Source organism: Rhinolophus ferrumequinum, chromosome 6 (assembly GCF_004115265.2).
Source record: "Rhinolophus ferrumequinum isolate MPI-CBG mRhiFer1 chromosome 6, mRhiFer1_v1.p, whole genome shotgun sequence".
Taxonomy (NCBI): Eukaryota; Metazoa; Chordata; class Mammalia; order Chiroptera; family Rhinolophidae; genus Rhinolophus; species Rhinolophus ferrumequinum.
Window position 1 is genome coordinate 42,238,281 of NC_046289.1, and position 22,032 is coordinate 42,260,312.

At 42.0% G+C, this 22,032-nt stretch overlaps 1 protein-coding gene across 1 annotated transcript in view; it reads right to left on the reverse strand.

Moving 5' to 3' along the window:
* The window catches only part of PAQR5 (progestin and adipoQ receptor family member 5), a 63,101-nt gene that overhangs the window by 22,701 nt on the left and 18,368 nt on the right, over positions 1-22,032 (reverse strand). The window contains exons 2-3 of the mRNA XM_033109480.1: positions 15,135-15,301; positions 1,189-1,316 (exon numbers count right to left, since the gene is read on the reverse strand). Coding sequence (XP_032965371.1) covers positions 1,189-1,316; positions 15,135-15,301 — 295 coding nt within the window. The remainder of the gene's footprint in view (positions 1-1,188; positions 1,317-15,134; positions 15,302-22,032) is intronic.

The following is a 22,032-nucleotide window of genomic DNA, read 5'->3' on the forward strand; positions in this document are numbered from 1 at the left end:
CTCTAGAGGAGCCCTGGGAGCAGGTCACCTGGAGGCTCGAGGGCAAAGAGGGGCCAGGGGAGACGCCGACTCTATTCCCTTCTGCAAGCTCCTATTTGTTAGCATTTAGATCTTTTAAAGTTCACTCGGGCTTCCTTGAATTTAAAATGACAAACAGCCTCCTTGGGCAGGATTTTGCCGCCACCCTGACCAGTTGGCGGGCCGTAGGCTACTTTACAGGGCCTAGTCCACCATAAGCCTAAACGCTCTCTCCTCCCCTGGGGCGATTTCTGGCACCTTCCTCTGAGTTGTGGCTCTGGGTCTGTCTCTGGCCTCTGATGGAGCACACTGCCTTCCTTGGGCCCATCTCCACCTGCATACACTTTCGGTCCCTCCTACTCTCTCGACTTCTTGACACGACTGAGTCCAGAGACCAGCCTGTGACAGAACTTGCTGCGTAATGTAAGCAAGTCAGCCCCTTCTCAGCGCCACAACTTTGTCTGTCAGTGGTGGTCTGAGTGGGATGGTGGCCACCGTGACCACTGAGGGCCTTCCAGCTCTGACATCCTATGACTCGGCCTCTGACTCCATGTCCTCTCGTCGTCGTGCACAGGCATGAGGTCTGTCAAGCGGCTCGTAGCCCCTCCCGCTCCCCCTGTCTCAGTAAGGTCTCTCTTCCCCTTCCTGGCAACTCCAATGTGTGCATACACACTCATGCCAGAGCTTTGCTCTCAGCTGCTCCATTAAACTACTGCCTGAGCAAGTGCCTACAGCTGCTGTGTGGCTCCGGAACGATGATGGGGCACCCACAGCTCTGTGCCCAACGCCTTTTCCAATGTCTTCTCCCATAATGCTCGCAGCAACCCTGGGGGAGGTGCAGACTACCCTCCTGTTTTGCAGATGGGAAAGTGTGAGGCTCAGATGGGCTGGTTAAGTGACTTGCTCAAGCTCATGACTTTTTAACCAGCCAGGGCTTCTGGAAGACTGAAGATCAAATCAGGCCCTGGAGCAGGGAAGACTGGGGAGCCCCAGAAATCCTACCACAATCCATGCCCTAAAGCTCACCCCAGCTCCACACTCATACACCATGGGGAGTCCCTCAAATCCCAGCATGGCATCTCAGCCCTCCCATCCCCAGCCAGGTTTTAAAGAAGCCCCAGTTCCCAGGGATCCTGAATGAGATGGCTGGTCAAGGGGGCTGGAAGGTACCAGAAGGGCAGCAAGTGAGTCCAGATGTTGAGGGTCTCGTTAGTCATTTGGAAAAGGCTGAGGATACAGGCAGTGGCAGAACTCTGTGGATGTCGGTAGCCAAAGAGGATGCCCTGTTCATGGAAAACCTGTAGGGGGAGAAAACAGGCACCAAGGTGAGACAAGAGGGTAACAGGAAGGTCTCGGAAGGAACATTTCCAGTAGTATGTGGTTTCCTCCCAAGCTGTGCACCCGAACACTTGAGCCTGGAACACTTGACCCCAAGCCCCTTGCCTGTCAAGCTGCTCCCTTCCCTCCACTCCCTCTATGGCTTCTAAAATCCCATGTCCTTCAAGAAGCCTGCAGTCAGCTAGAGGAGAGAATTCAAGGCCATGGCTCCCTTTGGGAATCTAGCCTGTCTTCCATTCTCAGACACACTTACTCTTGTCATAAGCATGGCTTCGGAATTGGCTTTGGCACCCTCTGCCTGAGGCCTACAGCCCGGTCCTTAGACGCCTTCGTGGATGACTGACATATATGCTGTCGTCCGAGCCGACATGCCCCAGATGTCAGGGGCTGGTGGAAAGATCTCTGCAGAAGATCCCTCCACTGTCAGGATATATTCACCAAGGTACTTCATAAAGGCCTTTTGATGATAAAGACTATGACGACGTCAGCCTGGGCTTAGGTAGAGGAAGAGGCTGGCCAAAGCAGGCCTGCACCAACTACTCCCCCCCCACGCAGCCCAGGGGGCAAGTCTCTCCGCACCCACCTCCAGGAGAGACTTGGACTGGTGAGGTAAATATGGGCTATCAACCCCCCTGGATGACTGCATGACCTCCGTTAAAAGTGATCATTGTGAAGACAACACAACAAGAGGGACAAAAGCTCAGGAGGCAATATTAAGTGAAAAAAAGCAGGATGTAAACTGTGTTCCAGCCCTGATTATAAGGACTATAGAAATGTAAGTACATGTGGCAGGGCAGAGGCTGGGAGGAAACAGGAAAGTGAAGAGTTTCATTTGTTGAGGTAGGAGGATTTGCAGGAGATTTTTTCTCCCCTTGTGTTGATTTAGACTAGGGTTTCTTCACACTATTGACATTTTTGGCCAGCTAATTCTTTGTTGTATGGGGTGGGGGGCTGTCCTAGGCATTATTTAGCAGTATCTATGCCTCTCCCTGATAGATGCCAGCAGCACACACGGTGCCCCCCTCCCAAGTTGTGACAACCAAAAATGTCTCCAGATACTGCCAATGTCCCCTGGGGGGTAAAATCTTCCCCCCAGGAAGAACCACTGATTGAGATGAATGATGTTATAACCTTTGTAAGGTAATTTGTATGTGTAAGGTAAGGTAACATTTAAATGTGTAGATTAACTGAGGCAACTAATAATAACATCAGTATCATGATACAAATTAAGTCACCATTTCCAATCCTTCCCTTTGGTTTTCTAGGGCTGTGGGAGGAAAGGAAGGCCGAGAGAATTCCAACTTAGACCCTGTCTCTCACTTGGGTTACCAACTTCTTAGTTTAAGAAAGAATCCTGATTCAAAGACACACAATGCAGAACATAACTGTACTATCCCCTGAGGTTCTGAGTCAAGAGGTCATATGAAATAGTGGACAATGTAAGGGGTTATCAGAGTAAAGAGTCAAATGTGGGCCACTGATGTGCCATGTGACCTTGTGCTGGGTCACCCCTCTCAGGGCCTCAGGGTCCTCACCTATGAAATAGGAGGCATTAGCTAGCGGGATGGTCAGTACGTTCCCTTCTTAGTTCAATTCTGGGTTAAACTGGTCAACTGGGGGAGGAGGATAATGAAGTTGGTTCATGGTCCAGTGAAGAAATACTATTTGAATTAGATTCGGGTCTTAACTAATTAAAGCCATTTGTTCCAGTTTTAGATTCACCATTCAATTCTGCTGACGCCCCGGCTTACAGTGGACAGGCTTCCCTAACGGGCAGCAGGAATCTCGGCTCGCAGCTGCCCACCCCACCAGGGCTGCCGGCAAGGAGGCAAGTGGGCCAACAGCCTTCAGCCGTCCACCCACGTGAGGAGGGCGTGGGTTTGGCACACACTCAGGAGACTCTCTAGCGGAACTATGGGTCTCTCATTCTACCTCTTACTTTTCTTTTTCTTCCTTTTTATTTTTCATTAAAACATTGGCTGCTTGTTAAAATGCAAAGACTCCAGAAAGGAGCAATTGTTACTATTCACTCCTTCCCATGAATGAGTTTAGCAGATCCTGTGTCGCAGGAGACCTCGTAACAAGGGTCCGGCAGAGCACTGGGCATGCAGGCGTGGTGGCCAGAGGGAGCAAGCAGGATGGGGCTGCAGGACATCTCGGACACAGTGGACCACAGGTAGGCAGTGGACGGACAGGAGTCAGAGAGGAAGACCACCTACATTTTGCCCAGGGTGACTCCTTCTCTTTGAGTCCTGCATTTTGGGAGGCAAGAGCGGATGCTGACAGAGTCAAAAGCCAGAAAACAGAGGGACTGGGAAATCCATACACTGGACATCTTGACCACACTTAAAAATCTGGCCCAGACCTGGGAAGGATAACTTACCACTAACGCCAGTGTTAGGTCCAGATTGGAAAAGCCTGCTTCCCTCTGAGCTGCTCTCCGGACGCCAGACACGAGAGGGAAGCCAGCTGGAACCATGCCACAGGGGGAGAATTTAAAACAGCCCCTCCCCCAAGAAGGACAGATGGATAAAGGATGGACGAAAGACAGGGAGTCCCTCTGCGCCAGTACAGTGATGTTCTGACCTGTCCCCCCCCCCCACCGCACTTGAACCTCGGTTTATTTAGGCCACATTGCCAGGCTGAGCCCCTCTGAGTACAGGAAGACTCGTCCTCCCCATCTTCTTGCTCTAGCCTTAGCAAAGAACTTTGCGTAGAGTTGATCTCAACAGCGCACATGCTACATAAATCTAAACAAACGAAACATTTGAAAACAATTTCTATTCACACCCAGTTTGACCCCAGAAGGAAAACTGCAATCATTGCCGTAATGCTCTGTAGCTGGGCCTCACTCCTGAGCACCCCCAGGTTAGTAAGCACTGGCTTATTTGCACAGCGGAATTGATTTGTAGGCCTCTGCCTTGCATCCCTGCTTGCAGGCTGGGCAATTTAGAGTAAAATGAAATCAAATTGTGCACAGCCTATTATGTATAAGTGAGAACCCCCAGGCACCGGGGTAGAAGGGCACGTCAGCAGGTTTTCCTTTTAGTGCCTGCCATGGGCTTAGCTTCCATGAAAGACCCTGTGCACCTGCCAGCTGATGCCTGAAATTCCACCGCAACCATTTTAAACCCTTGGTTTTCCTAGCTATTAAACTGCAAATCACCTGGGGAAAATAATCGGGCATTCTGGTTGGTGGCAAATAAGTGGATTTTGAATGAAGATGAAAGGGAGAGAGAGACAGAGTGAGGTAAGGAGCCACAAGCACCCTCAGTATGGAAATCTGCATTGCCTGTCCAAATCTCCTGGCACCCTCACAACCTTGTGAGGGAGAGCCTTCTATTGTCCCCATTTCACGGAAAAGGAAAGTAAGGCCTGAGGAGGTTAAGGCATGTCTCCAAGATCCCAGAAATAGTGGGAGCAAAGCTAAAATCTAAGTGCAACATCAGACTCGATTGCCCCAGCCTCTTGCATTATCAGTGCCGTCATTCAGAAGAGCTCTGCTGGAGATGAAACTCTCATCTCTTGGCCTGCAGGGTGATTTGGGATTGCCACATACTTCTCTGAGCCTCAGTTTCTTCTTTAAATTGGTGTTATGGGCTGAACTGTGTACCCCACAAAATTCACATGTTGAAGCCCTAATCTCCAGCACATCAGAATGTAACCATATTTGGAGATAGGGTCTTTAAAGTGGTGATTAAGTTAAAATGAAGCCACTAGGTGGGTCATGATCTAATCTGAATGGTGTCTCTCCTAAGAAGAGGGAATTTGGACATTCAAGACACCACGGGTACGTGTGCCCAGACAGATGACCACATGAAGGAGCAGCAAGAATGCAGCTGTCTGCAAGCCAAGGAGGTGGCTTCACGAGAACCAACCTTTTCAGCACCTTGACCTTGGACTTCCAGATTCCAGAATGAGAGAAAATATCTGTTATTTACGCCAGCCAATATGAGGAATTTCGTGATAGCCGCCAGAGCTGACTAACGCACAAGTGGTGAGGTGAGGCTGGGTCACAACGTTTCTAAGCCAGTACCTCTCAAACTTTCGCCTGCAGATCACCTGGGGGTCTTACTGCAGTTGGGAGGGGCTGGGGTGAGAGTCTGCATTTCTGACAAGCTCCCAGGGCCTGTGGATGCTGCAGCTGTCCCTGGCTTCACAACTGAGGCTCCTGCCGCAGCATCGGGCCGCCACCTCCCTAGACTCCAGTTCATCACAGAAGAGGAGGTTCCCTTTAGAAAAGAGGAACAAGATGACTCCAAAGACATGGGCATGGAAAGCCAGCACAGGAGCTAGAGACCAGCAAGGAGTCTAGTGAAACGCTGGGGGCAGAAGGCACGGAGAGAATGGGGAGGGAAGAGTGCAGTTCATGAACTGCTACATCGAGTTTTTGTTTTGTTTTTTATTTTAGCAATAGAAAGTAAGCACATTTAATCTATGTGGGAACCCTGCCATACATGAGAGAGAGACCCCACATGCACGAGAGGTTCAGAGATAGAAGGGGGCATATAAGACATCCTGAGCTAGGGATTGCTGCATCAATTTTAACCTGTCATTGAGTGAGTGTCTGCAGTGTGCCTGGCATTGGGTTGGCTACTACGCCACTATCTCATGCAGGACCACACTTAGTCCTGCTTAGGAGGAGAAAAGACTTAGGTCCTCAGTTAAAAGAACATAAAACATCACTTGCACACAACCTCCATGCAATTACTAGAACTGTAAACACACTGAATTAATAGCCAGCCATTCCTGGTATTAAGCAATTATAGGTAAAGGCTAACTTAGAACATTGGTGTGATATTCTTTTAAAAATAACTGTCCACTATTCAGTCAACCATAAGGATCCTTTTTGTACATGCAGCACAATATTTATAGAAAATGATGGTAAATTTCTTCTGGCAAAACATATAAGATGGATAAAAAGTAATGAAACAAATTGTCACTATCTAGGATGGAGGACTCCAAGGGTAGTCATCATTTAATGAACAATAAAGTGGGAAAAAAGATGAGAAATGTCTTTAAAAAGTAAAGGTAGGTGGTACCAGAGTGAAAAGTCCCACTGGAGGACCAGCACCATCCAGAGTGATGACCTACAGAAGAAGAAAGTGAGGAAGTTGAAACAATGGAGCATTCCATTAGTTTTACATTTGTTGTAAAAATGCAGTCTTTGATTTAAGGACTAGGAAAATGATTTCCCATTACAGGCACTGATTTAAAAATCTGTTGTGGGCAAGCATGTGGCAATAGTATCTATAACATGATTAGAAAGTCTGCGGTAGGCAGAATAAAGGCCCCTAAAAATGTCCCCGTCCTAATTGCCAGAACCTGTGACTACATTAGGTTACACAGCATAAGGGAATTAGGGTCACATGTGAAATTAAAGTTGCTAATCAGCTAACCTTAAAATAGGGAGATCGTCTGGATTATCCAGATGGGCCCAATTAATCACAAGGGTCCTTACAAGTGGGAGAGGGAGGCAGAAGTAGCGAGGCAAAGGGAGATGTGACTACGGAAGAATGGTCAAGAGATGCAACATTGCTGGCTTTGAAGATGGGGGCAGGGACCAGGAGCCAAGGAATGCAGGTGGTCTCTGGAAGCCCAAAAAGGCAAAGAAACATTCGCCCCTAGAGCCTCCGCCAACTTGATTTTAGCCTAGTGAGACCCGTGTCAGACTCCTAACCTACAGAACTGTAGGATAATAAACTTATCTTCTTTTTTAAGGCACCAAGTTTGTAGTACTTTGTTATGGCAACAATAGAATACTACAAGGTCAGGATATGACCAAAAACCCAAAAGTAGTCTTCGAGCTGGAAATGGCAGCACAGGGTTTCAATTTCTTACTAGAGAAATTGATGACTTCCTTTTGGAACAATTCAAAGATTATGTAGGATAGTCTCTGAATCTTCTCCAATATGGGACATCTTGTTAAAATGCATAACAAATTTGACCATAAACTGTTCTTATTCACACAATGGGAATACCAAATAAACATTAAACACTTAGGTTTAATTTAGACAAGATATAAGATGACTGGCAGAAATCAGTCAAACAAAGAGAAGGTCCTCGAATAGAGAGCAAATCCCATCTTTAGTGAAAAATGACATTGATTTTGAATCTGTTATGGGATGTTGTAAGCAAAAGCCTACAAAAAAATCTAGGTTTGGTTATTTCACTTTTAAAGGAATTAAAAATACATATTACTTTAAGTGTGTGCAGGATTTCTAAACTAAAGGAGCCACATGTGAAATATGCAACAAAAATGACATTTGGATAAAATTAAATTAAAAGTCTATGGACTATGAAAGAAAACATTCATGTACAAATAATCCTGAAATTAATTTCTGTACAGATTATTGTTCTGGACATTGTAGACTGAGGTGTAATTTTGACTAAGCAAAATACCACTATTTTCAATTTTCTTTATAATATCTTTTTTCCTTGAAGAAAAAAAAATAACACCAGTACTGTATGGATTTAGATATTGTTTTGAGAGAGTGAAAACAGCTATATAAAAGATGGTGATTCATATGAAATTAAAATATTTAATTTTCTTCTAAATTATAATTCTCATGCAACTTCATTACAATGTTTGAACTTAATATGTAAAATTTATAGTTCATTTCTCGTTCTAAATATAGCTTTAAGAATATTTTTGATAATTCCACTTGCTGTACCTCAGCAGAAGTGAAAAGCTCAGCAAAAGTTTTTTGCAATGAAATTAATGAAAAAAAACGACTCAATGACTCAAGAATAGTGGTATAATCTGGCATCACTGTTAATAGAACACAAATTATGTGATAATGTTCATTACAACAATATAACTCATGATTTTGCTGAAATGAAGGCAAGAAAAATAAACTTTATGGAACAAACATGTAATAATTTATAAATGGTTTTTATTTTGCTACTTATCCAAACATCACTAATCCATCAACATTACATCCAGACATGTGCAATAATAATGAAATTTAGTTGTCTTTGATATTTTGCCAGCTCTAGCTATATAAAATCAGAACTTGACATATTGTTTTTGTTATTATGAAGGGATATTGTCAGTGGAAAATACCCATTTTATATAACTTTACTAGCTTCATTTGTAACTTTTACATATTTAGTCATATGGTCTGTGGCCTCTATTTATTCTCCTGATTGAGACCCCGTACATGTTAGGGGCAAACCTTGTTTCACTTGATTATCATGAGAGTTCTGCAAGATAGGAATTGTCAAGCCCATTTTACAGATGAAGAAACTGAAACTCAGTGAGATGACGTTTCCAAGGCCATACTTAACAGCAGAACCAAGACGCAACCCCTAGTCTGTGGGATTACAAAGCCATGCATGCCTCACTGCACCTGGCCTAGTGGAACCAGGGATTGCTACAAACATTTTATGAAACTGTTAAGTGTTATCAAAGTTGTCAGAAAGAAGAGATCACTGGACCCAGTGATCAAGGACGGACCTGGAAGAATAGCTAAGGGACTTCTGGATCTGGCAAAATGATGGTCTATTAGATGTCATAAAGGAGGCTTCGGACTAAAACAATTAAAATGCTAGAAGAAGTCTGCATCATATACTGGATAAATGTGTCAGCAAGACAGCACAAAAGCAAGGAAGTCACAAAGCCTCCAAACAAAGGAAAGCCAGAAACCCTGTGAGGTAAGTTGCTTTCACCATCAGAGTTTCTGCTGGCAGCCTTTGTAAATAAGAGATGAAACGCAAGGCCCATCAAAGGCAGAGAATCTAACAGGAGACCAATTAGAAGACCTAGCCTCACCAATAAGGCTGGGATTCTAAAGATACGTGAATGTGAAAAAAATCCCACCAGGCAGAAGGAGACAATGAGGAAAGTTGTCTCTCTGAAAAAAATCTCTCCCAAGAATTCAGAACCAACTGCTCATTTTCATATAGGTTTATGATCCAAATCTACACTGTCTATGTGGTCCAAGAAATCTCAAGTGGAAAAATAAAGTGGTTACAAATAGAGGTCAAAGTTTTGTAGTGTCCTTAGGTAAGGAACAAAAACAAATGCATATCCTCTCTGAAGGATTTCTACTTTAATACAAGCATGCATACACCTGGAAATAAAACACCATGAATGAGAAACAGCAAAAACAGTACATGGCAGAAAGAGAGCTCAAAGAACAGATACTGAAATATAAAATAAGTTGCGTAATATGTTTAAAGAAAAAGCTTAAAAATATTAACAAGAGACACGGATTTGAAAAGAACCTAATATAACTTTGAGAAATTAAAATAATTGAAATAAAAAGTAATTGAAAGGATAAATAGCAAACTAGACCTAGCTAAAGAGAAAATTAGTCAACTGAAAGAAAATCCCCCCAAAAGTATCCAGAATGCAGTCCAGGGCGATTAAGAGACAGAAAACATAAAAATCAAGTAAGAGACACGGAGAACATTTCTCCAGAAGGAGAAAACACAATGGTCTTCGCGTGATATTTGAAGAGATAATCGATAAGCTTCTAGAATTGTTGAAAGTCACGAGTTCTCAGATCCAAAAAGTTAAGTTGGATATTGTAGAGACAGTTGGTGCTCACCAAATATTCCATGTGCTTTCCTGCATTTCTCAGCCTTTCTTGCAGTTAGGTTGGGGCCATGTGACTTTCTGGTTAATGTTCCTCCTAGGTGAGGGGAGTTAAAAGCAGTATGCCGTTTTTGTAGTAGATATCACAATGCACTTAGGGAAATCTTCCCTCCTTCAGAACTAAGCCACTCATCCCTCTATGGGAATTGCTTTTTGGTCACAGGCCACTACCTTGACGATGTTATACTCTCTGCCCAGGGGCAGCACACATCCACTGATGATGGATACAAACTCCTGGCCTTCTTTTCTCATTCAGGACAACTCTGATGGGCTAGTCCCATTCCAGAGCACTCTGTGTGATTGGTTGAGGCCTCTGATGCAACTTCTCTTTCTACCCAATCCTGCTTCCCTCATTTCCTTACAGGTGTTGTTCCTGAGAATTCACCCTGATAAACTTCCTGCAAATAAATCTTTGGTTCAGACTCTGTTTCTGGGGAACCCAATCTAAGACATGGCTCTTTCTTCCCCTTCTGTGGCAAACCAGGAGGCCATATCTTTCCCTTGGTGCAGCTACAAGATGGTAGATCTTCCATTTGCCTGGGTCCCTCACAGTTTCCCACTGAGCACTTAGCTATGTAATGTGAGTGTGAAATAAACCTTTTCTATGTTAAGTCATTGAGCTATCTGGAGGAATTTTAAAGCCTAACCTTTTTTGCCTAGTACAGTTATTCATGTTAAAATAGCTGGAATAGCCACTAAACTAATAGCTATAGGTCGTATTTCTATATGTTAAATATAGGTCATAATTATAAAATAAGTAGAGGGTAAAATAGAATATTAAAATAAAAATAGAAAACAAGAATGTAAAACTCAATCCAATGAAAGCAAGAAAGGACAGGACAACTAAACAGAGAAAACAGGACAAATGGAAAGCATATAAGATGATCAAAATAAATGCAAACATATCAATAATCATTATAAATATAAACAGATGAAACTGTCCAGTTAAATAACAAATATTGTTAAACTAGATAAAATCCAACTGTGTGCAATTTACATGAGACACAGTTAAAATATAAAGACAGGGAGGGATTAAAAGTCAAAGAAAGGAAATAAATAAACCAGATAAATAAGAAAAACAGCAAAGCCGGAGTGCCTATATGACTAATAGACATATTCTAAGACAAAAAGAATTCCTAAATATAAATAGAATCACTACAATATCATAATAAATTTACTTCACCAGGAAGATATAACAATCATAAACTTGAATATACCTAAAAAAAACCAAACACTCTAATACACCAAGCAAAAATTTATTTATTTATAAGGAGTAATTCATAAATCTGCCATCATGGTGGAAGATTTTTACATCTCAATTATGGTAGATTAAGCAGAACGAAATTAGTAATAATATAAAAATATTTGTTTTTATGGGACATATATGGAATACTGCCACCAACAATTGGAGATTATACATCATTTTCAGGTACACTCCGAAGATTTATCAAAATTGATCATGTGCTAGGTCACAAAGCTAGTCTGAACGAATTTCAAGGATTGAAATAATACAGAGGACATTCTCAGATCACAGTCAATTAACTTAAGTCAATAACATAAAAATAGTATGGTGGTTCCTCAAATACTTAAAAATAGAAATACCAAATGATCCAGCAATTCCACTGGTGGATATATACCCAAAAGAATTGAAAGAAGGGTCTCAAAGATATATTTGCACACCATGTTCAGAGCAGCATTAGTCACTATAGCTAAAACACAGAGGCAACCCAGTGTCCATCGATAGAGGAACAGATAAGCAAAATGTGGTCTATACATATAATGGAATGTCATTCAGCCTCAAAAAGGAAGTGAATTCTGACATATGCTACAACATGAATGAAACTTGACATTATGCTAAGTGAAATAAATAAGCCAACCACAAAAGGACAAATACTGTTTGATTCCACTTATATGAGGTACTAGAGTAGTCAAAAATCATAAACACAGAAGTATCATGGTGGTTGTCAGAGACTGAGGAGAAGGAAAAATGGGGAGTTATTGTTTAATGGAGAGTTTCAGTTTTTCAAGACAAAAAGAATTATAGAGATGAATGGTGGTGAAGGTTGCAGAACAATGTGAATATATTTAATACCACTGAACTGTGTATTTAAAAATGGTTAAGATGGTAAATTTTACACTAAGTATGTTTTACCACAATAAAAAAAAAAAGTTAAGCATAGAGTTACCACATGACCCAACAATTCCGCTCCTAGGTGTGTACCTAAGTGAACTGAAAATATGTCCACATAAAAACTTGTACACATATGTGTATAGAAGCATCATTCATAATAGCCAAAAAATTGAATCAACTCATGTGACCATCAACTGATGAATGAATAAACAAACTATGATATATCTATACAATGCAATATTATTCAACCATAAAAAATGCAGTAGTAATACATGCTATAGAATAGATGAACCTTGAAAACATTTTGCTAAGCAAAAGAAGGCATTCACAAAGGCCACCTATTGCATGATCTGGTTAGTATAAAATATCCCAAATAGGCAAATCTATAGAGACAGAAAATAAATTAGTGGTTGCTATAGGCCTGGGAGCACAGGCAGTGGGAAATGTCTGCCAATTGGTACCATTTCTTTCTAAGATGGTGAAAATGTTCTAAAACTGATTGTGGCGATAATTTTGTGCAATGTACTTTGTGTATGTAAACATACTAAAACCTACTGAACTGTATACTTCTAAAGGGTGGATTTTATGGTATGTGAATTATATCTCAACAAAGCTGTTATAAAAAAATTTTCCACAAAGAAAATTCAGCTGTCGGATTGAGTTATTCCCTGCACAATTTCGCAGGTGCCATTCATGTAGACAAAAGGGTAAATGGTGCTCCGTGAGAGTGGGCAATATGATGGCCCGCTCAGATATTTTACAGGTAAATTCTACCAAACGTTCACTACCAAATATACTTCTAATAGTATACAAATTTTTCCGTAGAATAAATAGGCAACACTCTCCAACTCATTTGTGGTTGGCATAATCTTAATCCCAAATCTAGGCAAGGGCAGTATAAGAAGGAAAAATTACAGGCCAACTCATTAAATAGATTTAAGGATCTAAACAAATATTAGCTAATGGATTCCAGGAATAGATTAAAAAGATATTCTATCATGACTAAGTTGTATTAAAATGTAAGGTTGGTATGACATTTGTAATCCATCAATGTAATTCACCACATTAATAATTTAAATGAATCCTGTACCTCAAAAGATATATTGATAGAAAAAAAAAGTTCTGTACAATTCATTCCTAATTAAAGCAAAAAAAAAAAAAAATCCTAGGAAACTAGGGATAGAGAGGATATCCTTAACCTGATAAAGATTATTTACAAATACACACACACACACACACACACACACACACACTTTCTCTCTGTCTCTGTCTCACACCCATACATACAGGGAGAGCTAATATTATACTAAATGATGAAATGTTGCAAGTATTCCTTTTGATTAAAATCAAGAACAATACCAGTATCACCACTGCTATTGTATGTTAATAAGCTTCCAGTTGATTCTGATGGTGGGGATCTAAGGATCCGCTTTGAGAAATCCTGGGCTGGAGAAACCATTTGCCTGTTGAGATGGCTCCTTGTTCCCTAGCACCCAAACCCACCTACTCAACACCACTCCCAGCCATTTATCAGGCTACGCTTCGTTTCCTTCATAATAATCCCACTATTCTATTTCATTTTTCTTGAATCTTCACAATAGCCCTGTGAGAATGGCCTACCAGATATCATATACATTTTACAGATAAGGAAACTGAGGCTTAGAGAGTTACGAGTGTTGTCTGAATTCCCACAGTAAGTGGCACAGCTGCAGTGCAAGGCGAGGAAATGCACTCTATGAGAAGCACCTCGGGGATCCTCCTGCCTGTAGCCCTGAACTAAGGTGGCCAGGACAATGTCATGTGTTTACCTGTGGGCCAAGGCTGTGGTTAATAAAAGATTCTCAGTTTGACACAAAATGCCTTTGTTTCCTGGCAAAGTGTCATGCCATGTTCCACACGAACTTGTTGTCTACACGTCTCTGTTTTGTTGCTAAACTGGGTCTGTGTAGGAATCAACACCTAGATATTTATTCCATTCCTTGAGCTGTTTGTTCAAATCTTGAATAACTCGCTAACATTCCCAGCCAGGCCTATTTTTAGGCCCAAGGGAGACTAGAAATTACGAGGCATATACCCAAGTCCCACCTTCTAAGGGAAGGGAGAAACTACCCTTTCCTGTGAGTAATCTATCAGCTAGGAATGTGCCAGAACCGTAACCCCAACAATGCCGGGAGGTGGTGCTCCCCCACCTCCTGACCCATTGGGTGAGACTCAGACAGGGTGGGGAAGTGGCCCAGGGCACACAGCTGGTTGATATAAAAGGGAGAGGCAGCTGTACATGGCAGCCTGCAGAAGCTCTAACCAACAGCTGAAGGGCCTCAGGGAAGGGAGAGGACACCTGCAGCATCATGAAGAAGGAAGCTGGAAAGGGAACGGGGTGGAGGGTGGGTAGGGAAGCCTTCTGCAAAGAGAGATCAAGAGAAGTGAATGTCCAAGCTGGCAGGGAGACTAAAGAGACCACCCATGGTGTGGCTAGAGAAGAGGGTCTGTGGATGAGAAATGGTGGAGGAGGTGGTAGAAGTCAGGCCTGCAAATACCAGGCTAGAGAGTTCCCAGGCCCAGGAGTCCATGAAACAGCAGGGCTAAGGCCCACGCAACAACCCTTCTCATGGCCTGGACCTCCACCTGGCCTGGGCCTCCCGAAAGTGATGGGGATAACTACAAAGCAAGACCTGAGGTGACTTCACTTCTGGGCAGCCTTCAAGCACCCATGGGAGGATCCTAAAAAAAATCCTACCCAGTTAGGTGCTACTGGCTTCATCTCCTCAGCTGGAGTCCGTATTCTCGGTAACGTCTTTGCTTCAGGATAAAACACAGATGTCACAGAGAAGGGCTACAACATAAACGGTTTGGGGAGCACTTCCGTTTCCAGGTTCGGTGTAGGTGGGGGAACAGGAGGCTCTCATCCCAAGGAGTCTGGGGGGGACTCCTTGAAGGGAGTAAGCCTGCGCAGAGCAGACTGGTTGAAGACAGAGCAGTGACGCTGTCGCAGAGGCCACACACTTGTCATGGCTGGATGTCAACCCCTGGAGTGAGAGCACTTACCTGTGGCATCTGATCTATGCTGAACAGCCGGGGGAGCTTCACGCTGAGCATCTTGAAGGTGAGTTGGGAAGGCCAGTGTGTGGCAGCTGCTCCCCGACACCCGGCCCCACTCAAAGTTCTGACATGATCTCGGGTACCTGTGGCCAGCTCGTGCCCGGGCTGCTTCCCTGAAAGAGGAACGGCATGAAGAAATCCAGTCAGTCTCAGCCAAACTCCAGCTGAATCAAGACTGTCAGATTGTTTATGGAACATACACTTACTTGTGATGGCAAAATAACAGCCAAACTATCAGACTGCTGAGTCACTCCAAAAGTGCTGGAGGGAGGTAATTAAATCAGATTATGCACAATCATAAAGTTGTAGAGCTGGAAAGAGCCAGAAAAGTCACCCAATTCCCTCCTGTTGCACCTGAGGGTCAGAGAGATGGAGTAACTTCCCCAAGGTTGCACAGCTAGGGGAGAGCTGGGGCCGCTCACTGTCCATGGCACCATATGCTGGATCTGGGCAGATGGTGTGATCCCAAATCTGCATCCTGGTGGGCAGAAGAGGACTGAGAGCCATGCTTCAGATCACCCAAAGAGAAGCAGCTCTTCCAGAAGGCTGACCGGAGTGTGGCTGCCCTGAGACACACAAAAGAACCAGACCAGGCAAATCCATCGCACTTGTTGGAGACAGAACAACTCGCAGTAACAAGGTTGTTTAAATGCAAGCTCAAGACTGCTTAACAGTTGTGATTAATGTGTACTAGAGAAAACAGGCCCAAGAAACAGAAAAATGCACGCTAGGTTTAGCAAAGAAAGAGCAGAGCTTGGAAAGTACCATAGTTGATGCCTCCTTTACCCCCATTATCGCCAGGCCAAAATCTGCTGCCTCCTTAGAGCACCCACAGAGGGTTCTGTCCCTGCCTTTGAGGCCTGAAGACCCTGCCTCTCCTGTAGCATCAGTCACAATTACCTGTGGGCACAGGCAGCTGCCTAGGCTTCATTCCCTGATCACTGCGGGGGACCCTCTGGGATGCTTGGAAACTCAGGGTGTGTGCCGGGCTCATCCTGGCCCTTCATCAAATACTTATTTAATCCTGTTTATTAAAGCAATAATGTTCATCCTCGGAACTTAAAGTATGTTTTGGTTTTGTGGTTTGTTTATACTATACTTTTGCTTCTTATTATAGTTCTTTACGTTCTATATGTTATTACTTGGAACGATGTAGAAAAATCCAATGTATTTATGTGTCATTGTCATAAATTTGCTTCTTTCTTTTCTTTCTTAAAAAACACTGAGGTAAGCATTATTCACAACATCAAAAGGTGGAAACAACCCACGTGTCCATCAGCCGAGGAATGAATACACAAAAGAACAAATAAAATGTGGTCTACACATACAATGGGATATTATTCAGTCTTCAGAAGGAATGACAACATAGCTGAAACTTGAAAACATTATACTCAGTGAAATAAGCCAGCCACAAAAGGACAAATGTTGTATGATTCCATTTATAAGAGGTATTGAGAACAGACAAATTCACCGAAAGTAGAATAGCGGCTGGGTGGAGGGAAGAATGGGGAGTTGTTGTTTGATGGGTACAGAGTTTCTGTTTGGGATGATGGAAAGTTCTGGAAATGGGAAGTAGTGATGACTGTACAACATTGTGAATACGTCAATGAATTGTACACTTAATCTGGTAAAAATGGTAAATTTGATGTTGTGCCTATTTTACCACAATTTAAAAGATAGGTAATATTTCTAAATTACAGAATAATAAAGAGAAAAATTTAAAGCACATGTACATTTTACCCAGGTTAAAAAATAAAAGTTAATACTTTGCAAACAAACAACACTGATGTGAGTGGGCCACGGCACACCTTGGTTTTCCAGGTCTAAATTACCAAGCTGGAAGCACCACGAAATCACCCAGTAGCAGGACACAGGGTGAAGGGGTGCTGCTGGAAGAATCACAAGCACAGCAGGAAAACCTCAAACGGTAATGGGATCACGGCTAGGTCTTTACAGACATGCCCACTTTGCTCCTCTGCTTCTCCCTGGAGTCGACTCAGTGTCGTGGGCAGAATAAAAGAAAAGAAACGGTCCCTACTCTCAGAGCACACACCATCCAGGTAGGCTGACCAGACTAAACATCAAAAGTGATGAGTAATAAAAGTAATATGTGATCCATTTCTTCATTCAGTCACTGTTCACTGCATTTTTATCATGTGGTGAGTAAGGGTGAGGGCTAATGTATAATTGCTCATTCTTGGGGGGCTGGTGCAGCTTGAAGGAAAAAGTGAGAATTCAATGGATATCAAAACTGTAGAGGTTTGAGACACACAGAATAGAGGGAAGTGGGCATCCTCCAGACCATTCTATTCCTTCCTTGCACAGGAAAAAACGATGAATAAGATCATTACTGTCCCCAAGAAACGTACATATAAAGAAAGAGATGAGAAAGATGTGCATCAACTAACTAGCACAAGTCACCCTGAGAAGAAGGGAGACTCTCACCCACTTTGCACCAAGCCTGTGTGGGTCACCCTGCCACTTGCCTTATCTCATTTACCCACAGCACGCCATCTCAGGGAGCTGGCAGAGCAGTCAAGGACCTGAGTGCTGGATTCAAGACATGTGGATTCAAGGAACTTAACTCCCCAGGCCTCAGTTTCTCCATCTGTAAAATGGGAATAATAGTAGTACTTTCTTCATAGGGTTGTTGTTATGATTAAAGACAGAGAACCCACATAAATAGCCTGCCATAAAGTAAGCGTCCACCAAACATTTGCTAGTATTATTTTCAGATAGAAAATTCATTTTATATTTTACAGGCAGGAAAACTGAGGTATCAAAAAGTTAGGGGGCTTGCCCAAAATTACATAGCTAATAGGGGGTAAAGCTAGGATTTTATTTCTGGTTTCGTAAGTTTCCCTTTAAAAGAGAACTGACTTTGATTGAAAGGAATTAAGACCTAGCGTACCGTAGTGGGACTTATTTCTCTTTGCTACTGAAAGAAGATGGGAAATGCACAGTCTTTTCAATGATATTTAGACTCTAGATGCTAAACAATGACGCTCTTTGCCAATTAATCAAGTTGAAACAAATTTAGGGAAGACCAAACTTGATCTTGCTGTTTCAAAAGTGGGAGATTTCTTATGTCATGTTTTCCCGCTGTTCAAAGAAATAAGGACTCTCACATGAATACATTGTTACTTTGCATCTAAAATGCAAAGCTTTTGTCTTTGTCAAAATTGTGAAACATCCATGGATGATCATGGGAAGTCACAAAGCATGGCTGCTGGTAGATGTGCTGCGCCCATTGCTAATCATTTCAGATATACAGTCACCCCTCAGTATCTGCAGGAGATTTGGTACAGCACAGATACCAAGATCTGAGGATGCTTAAGTCCCTCATGTAAAGTGACCTGGTATTTGCATATAAACTATGCACATCCTCTCGTATACTTTAAGTCATCTCTGGATTACTTCTAGTACTTAATACAATGTAAATAGTTGTTATACTGTATTGTTTAGGGAATAATGACAAGAAAGAAATGTCTGTACACAGTCAGTACAGATGCAAACATTGGACTGTGTACTATGAACTAGGCCTAACTATATACTAGTAGGAATTAGCAACAACGTAACTTTTTTCCTCTGAATATTTTCGACTATGCGGAACCCAACAACATGGAGGACCAACTGTAACTGAACATAAAATGAACTCACTGAAAGTAAAATTAAAACCACAATAAGATAGCACCTCACACCTGTCAGATGGCTATCATCAATAAATCAACCAACAATAACTGTTGGCCAGAATCGGGAGGAAAGGGAACCCTCGTGCACTCTTGGTGAGATTGCAAATTGGTGTACCCATTATGGAAAACAGTATGGAGGCTCCTCAAAATATTAAAAATAGAACTACCTTATGACCCAACAATTCCACTTGTGGGTATTTATTCAAAGAAATCCAAAACACTAATTCAAAAAGATATATGTATCCTTATGTTCCCACAACTCTATTTACAATAGCCAAGATAAGGAAGCAACCTAAATGTCGATCAACAGACGATTGGATAAAGAAGATATCATACCTATATACAATGGAATATTACTCGGCCATAAAAAATGAAATCTTACCATTTGCGATAACGAGGATGGACCTAGAGTGTTTTATGTTAAATGAAATAAATCAGACTGAGAAAGACAAATATCATATGATCTCACTTATATGTGAGATCTAAAGAACAAAATAAATGAACAAACAAAACAGAAACAGACTCATAGATACAGAGAACAAACTTACATTTGCCAGAGGGGAAGTGGGTTAGGGAGCTGGATGGAAAAAGTGAAGAGATTATGAAATACAAATTGGTAGTTAAAAAATAGTCACAGGATGTAAAGTACAGCATAGAGAATATAGTCAATATGTTGCAACAGCTATGTATAGTGCCAGGTGGGTACTAGACTAATCAAGGGGATCACTTTGTAAGTTATATAAATGTCTAACCACTATGTTGTACACCTGAAACTAATATAAAATAATATTCAATGTTAATTGTAAATGAAACATAAAAAAAATGACAAATGAACTCATTGGTCTTTTTAGCCTCTTTCCATCACAAGCCAAGCTCTTAATTTCACCAAGACCATAAAAACCAGAGTGTAATTTCCAGTATTTCAAACAGCAGTTTGGTTTGTTGTCTCTTTTTACAGAGATCTAGAGATAAGATTGAATAAAACGAAAAGGCTTTTGTGTGTTCCGAAATCAAAACACAATGTGAACCTTTGCTAATATTTCAATAGTACATTGGTGCTCCATAAAAGATTTCATTTAAAAGAGGGTTCCACAGCTTAAACATATGTATTAAAATAGCTAAAAAGGGGAAATGGACTGTAATACATTCTCAAGGACCTGCTGAGTCCTTCTGAAATAGTCCCTAAAAAAAAGGCAAATCATAACAACAAAACCACCATCAGGAGGTTTCAGGCTAGTCCTTTCAGGTCTAAAACCAAGCAAAATGAAGAAGAGGTACATTTTGCACCTGACTACCTCACTCCTGGAGGGCCCTCCCAGTAAACTTTAGCCTACACACTGTGTATCCCAGACCTTGAAGGACGCAACCAGCAAACCTTCTAACCTCCTAATATATTTACATATAAGGTGGCTGAATATAAGTTGATGGGCTACTTTCCCAACAAGAGGGGCCAAAAAACATATAACTTCTAGGGATGCAAATGAACTAGCACACAGTCTTTTTATAACATTAATCTATTCATTTAGTTAGACATATTTAGAATCCCTTGCCATATCCAACACATTAATTTTAAACCATTGTTTTTCCACTCATATTTCATAGAAATAAGTGTATTCGAAAGCATTATATGCATCTTCAACAACAGTATCTTCATAACTACAGCCACTTTTTGGAGTCACCTGACACAGTTTAAGTAAAAAATATTCTCAATTTCATCTAAGTTATTTGAAAGCTGCGCGTTTTGAAGCTGTGTTCAATGCTGTTGCTAAAAAATGTATCCCAAGTCCCAAGTATTCATTTGCTATTATTTTACTATACTGTTTGCAATTTGCTTTCAAACACTCCACACGGTGTGATATGAAAATGTTAGTTTTAACCCACGCCCCTGGGGTGGTGGTTAATTAACACTTGAAAGACTAACCATAAACTCACACTCCAGAGGCCACAACTTTGGTTCAGTTGGGGTTATTTTTGATCAACACAAGAGGGTTTGCTAACTAACTAGCACAGTGGATGCTGTTACGTTGGAGAAATGAATGGAATCAGAAAAATATGAACTGGTGAGAAGTGGTGCCAGGTGTGCTCCTGTTGCATGAGCAGGGACAGTGATGGGATGTCCAGAGTGGTTGCGCCTCTGAATGAGCCTAGATGAGCCCTTTAGGGAGTATCTGGGGCCTGAACCAATGAGAAGTTCAGCTAACGCTTGCCACTACAACTGTTGCATCAGTCTCAGGTAAACTTTCAAGAAAGGTGTGAGTAAGAGTCCCTAAAAGGGCAGCTTGCTGGGACTTCACCTGTCTACAGAACGGATCATCAAACCATGTTTGTGCCTGATTGCTGAAAAATATTTGTACAGCGGAACTCAGCCTGAGACTCTCACTGTGCTGTGTCAGTTGGTGGTGAAGTTCTGGGGGTTCTCTAGCTCTCACGACCTCTAAATACTGATAGAGCCTAAGACTGTATTTCAACGAACTTCACTCTCAGCTGGAAGTCACACCACTATTTTGAGAAGCACTAAGACCGAAAAAGTTGCCAATTATAATCAGGAGACATTGCTGATTGGAAATGAATCCTGATTGCAGAGCTGTTAAAATGTTTCGTTTTTTTTAAGTACACGTAGGAACTGACGAAATACAGTAATTGTAAGTGAGTGATTGCTTAGATCTCTCCATACTACTCTGCTTCTTGCAGGAATTATTAAAAGCTCCTTTACAACAAAGCCAGTACTTGCAACTGGGAGACCAGTACTTGCATTTGGAAGACCATATTTCTAGGAATAAATCTCAATCTGTATTGCATTTTTTGCCCCTCTCTCTTTAAATTGATTTTATGTTTCAGGTGCCTTTCAAAAGGACCTGATGAGGAGAGTTTCAGGTTCCCGCGTCTTCCCCAACAGCACATACAGCCCATTGTTCAAAATAAAGCAACAGAGTGACCCTGACTATGAAAAATCTAGATGGACCCAACTACAATGCCACTTCCTGTTTTCTGAAAAATATTACATTGGAAAATAAACACCTCACATCAGGCATATAGAGCAAAGGCAAACAACGCTGTTTGGTAGGGTATCTCTCCATTGCCAGCTTTTGGAATACTAGAAACATGACATCATGGAGCTCCTGAGGTCACTTAGTCCAAATGACTACTGGGGT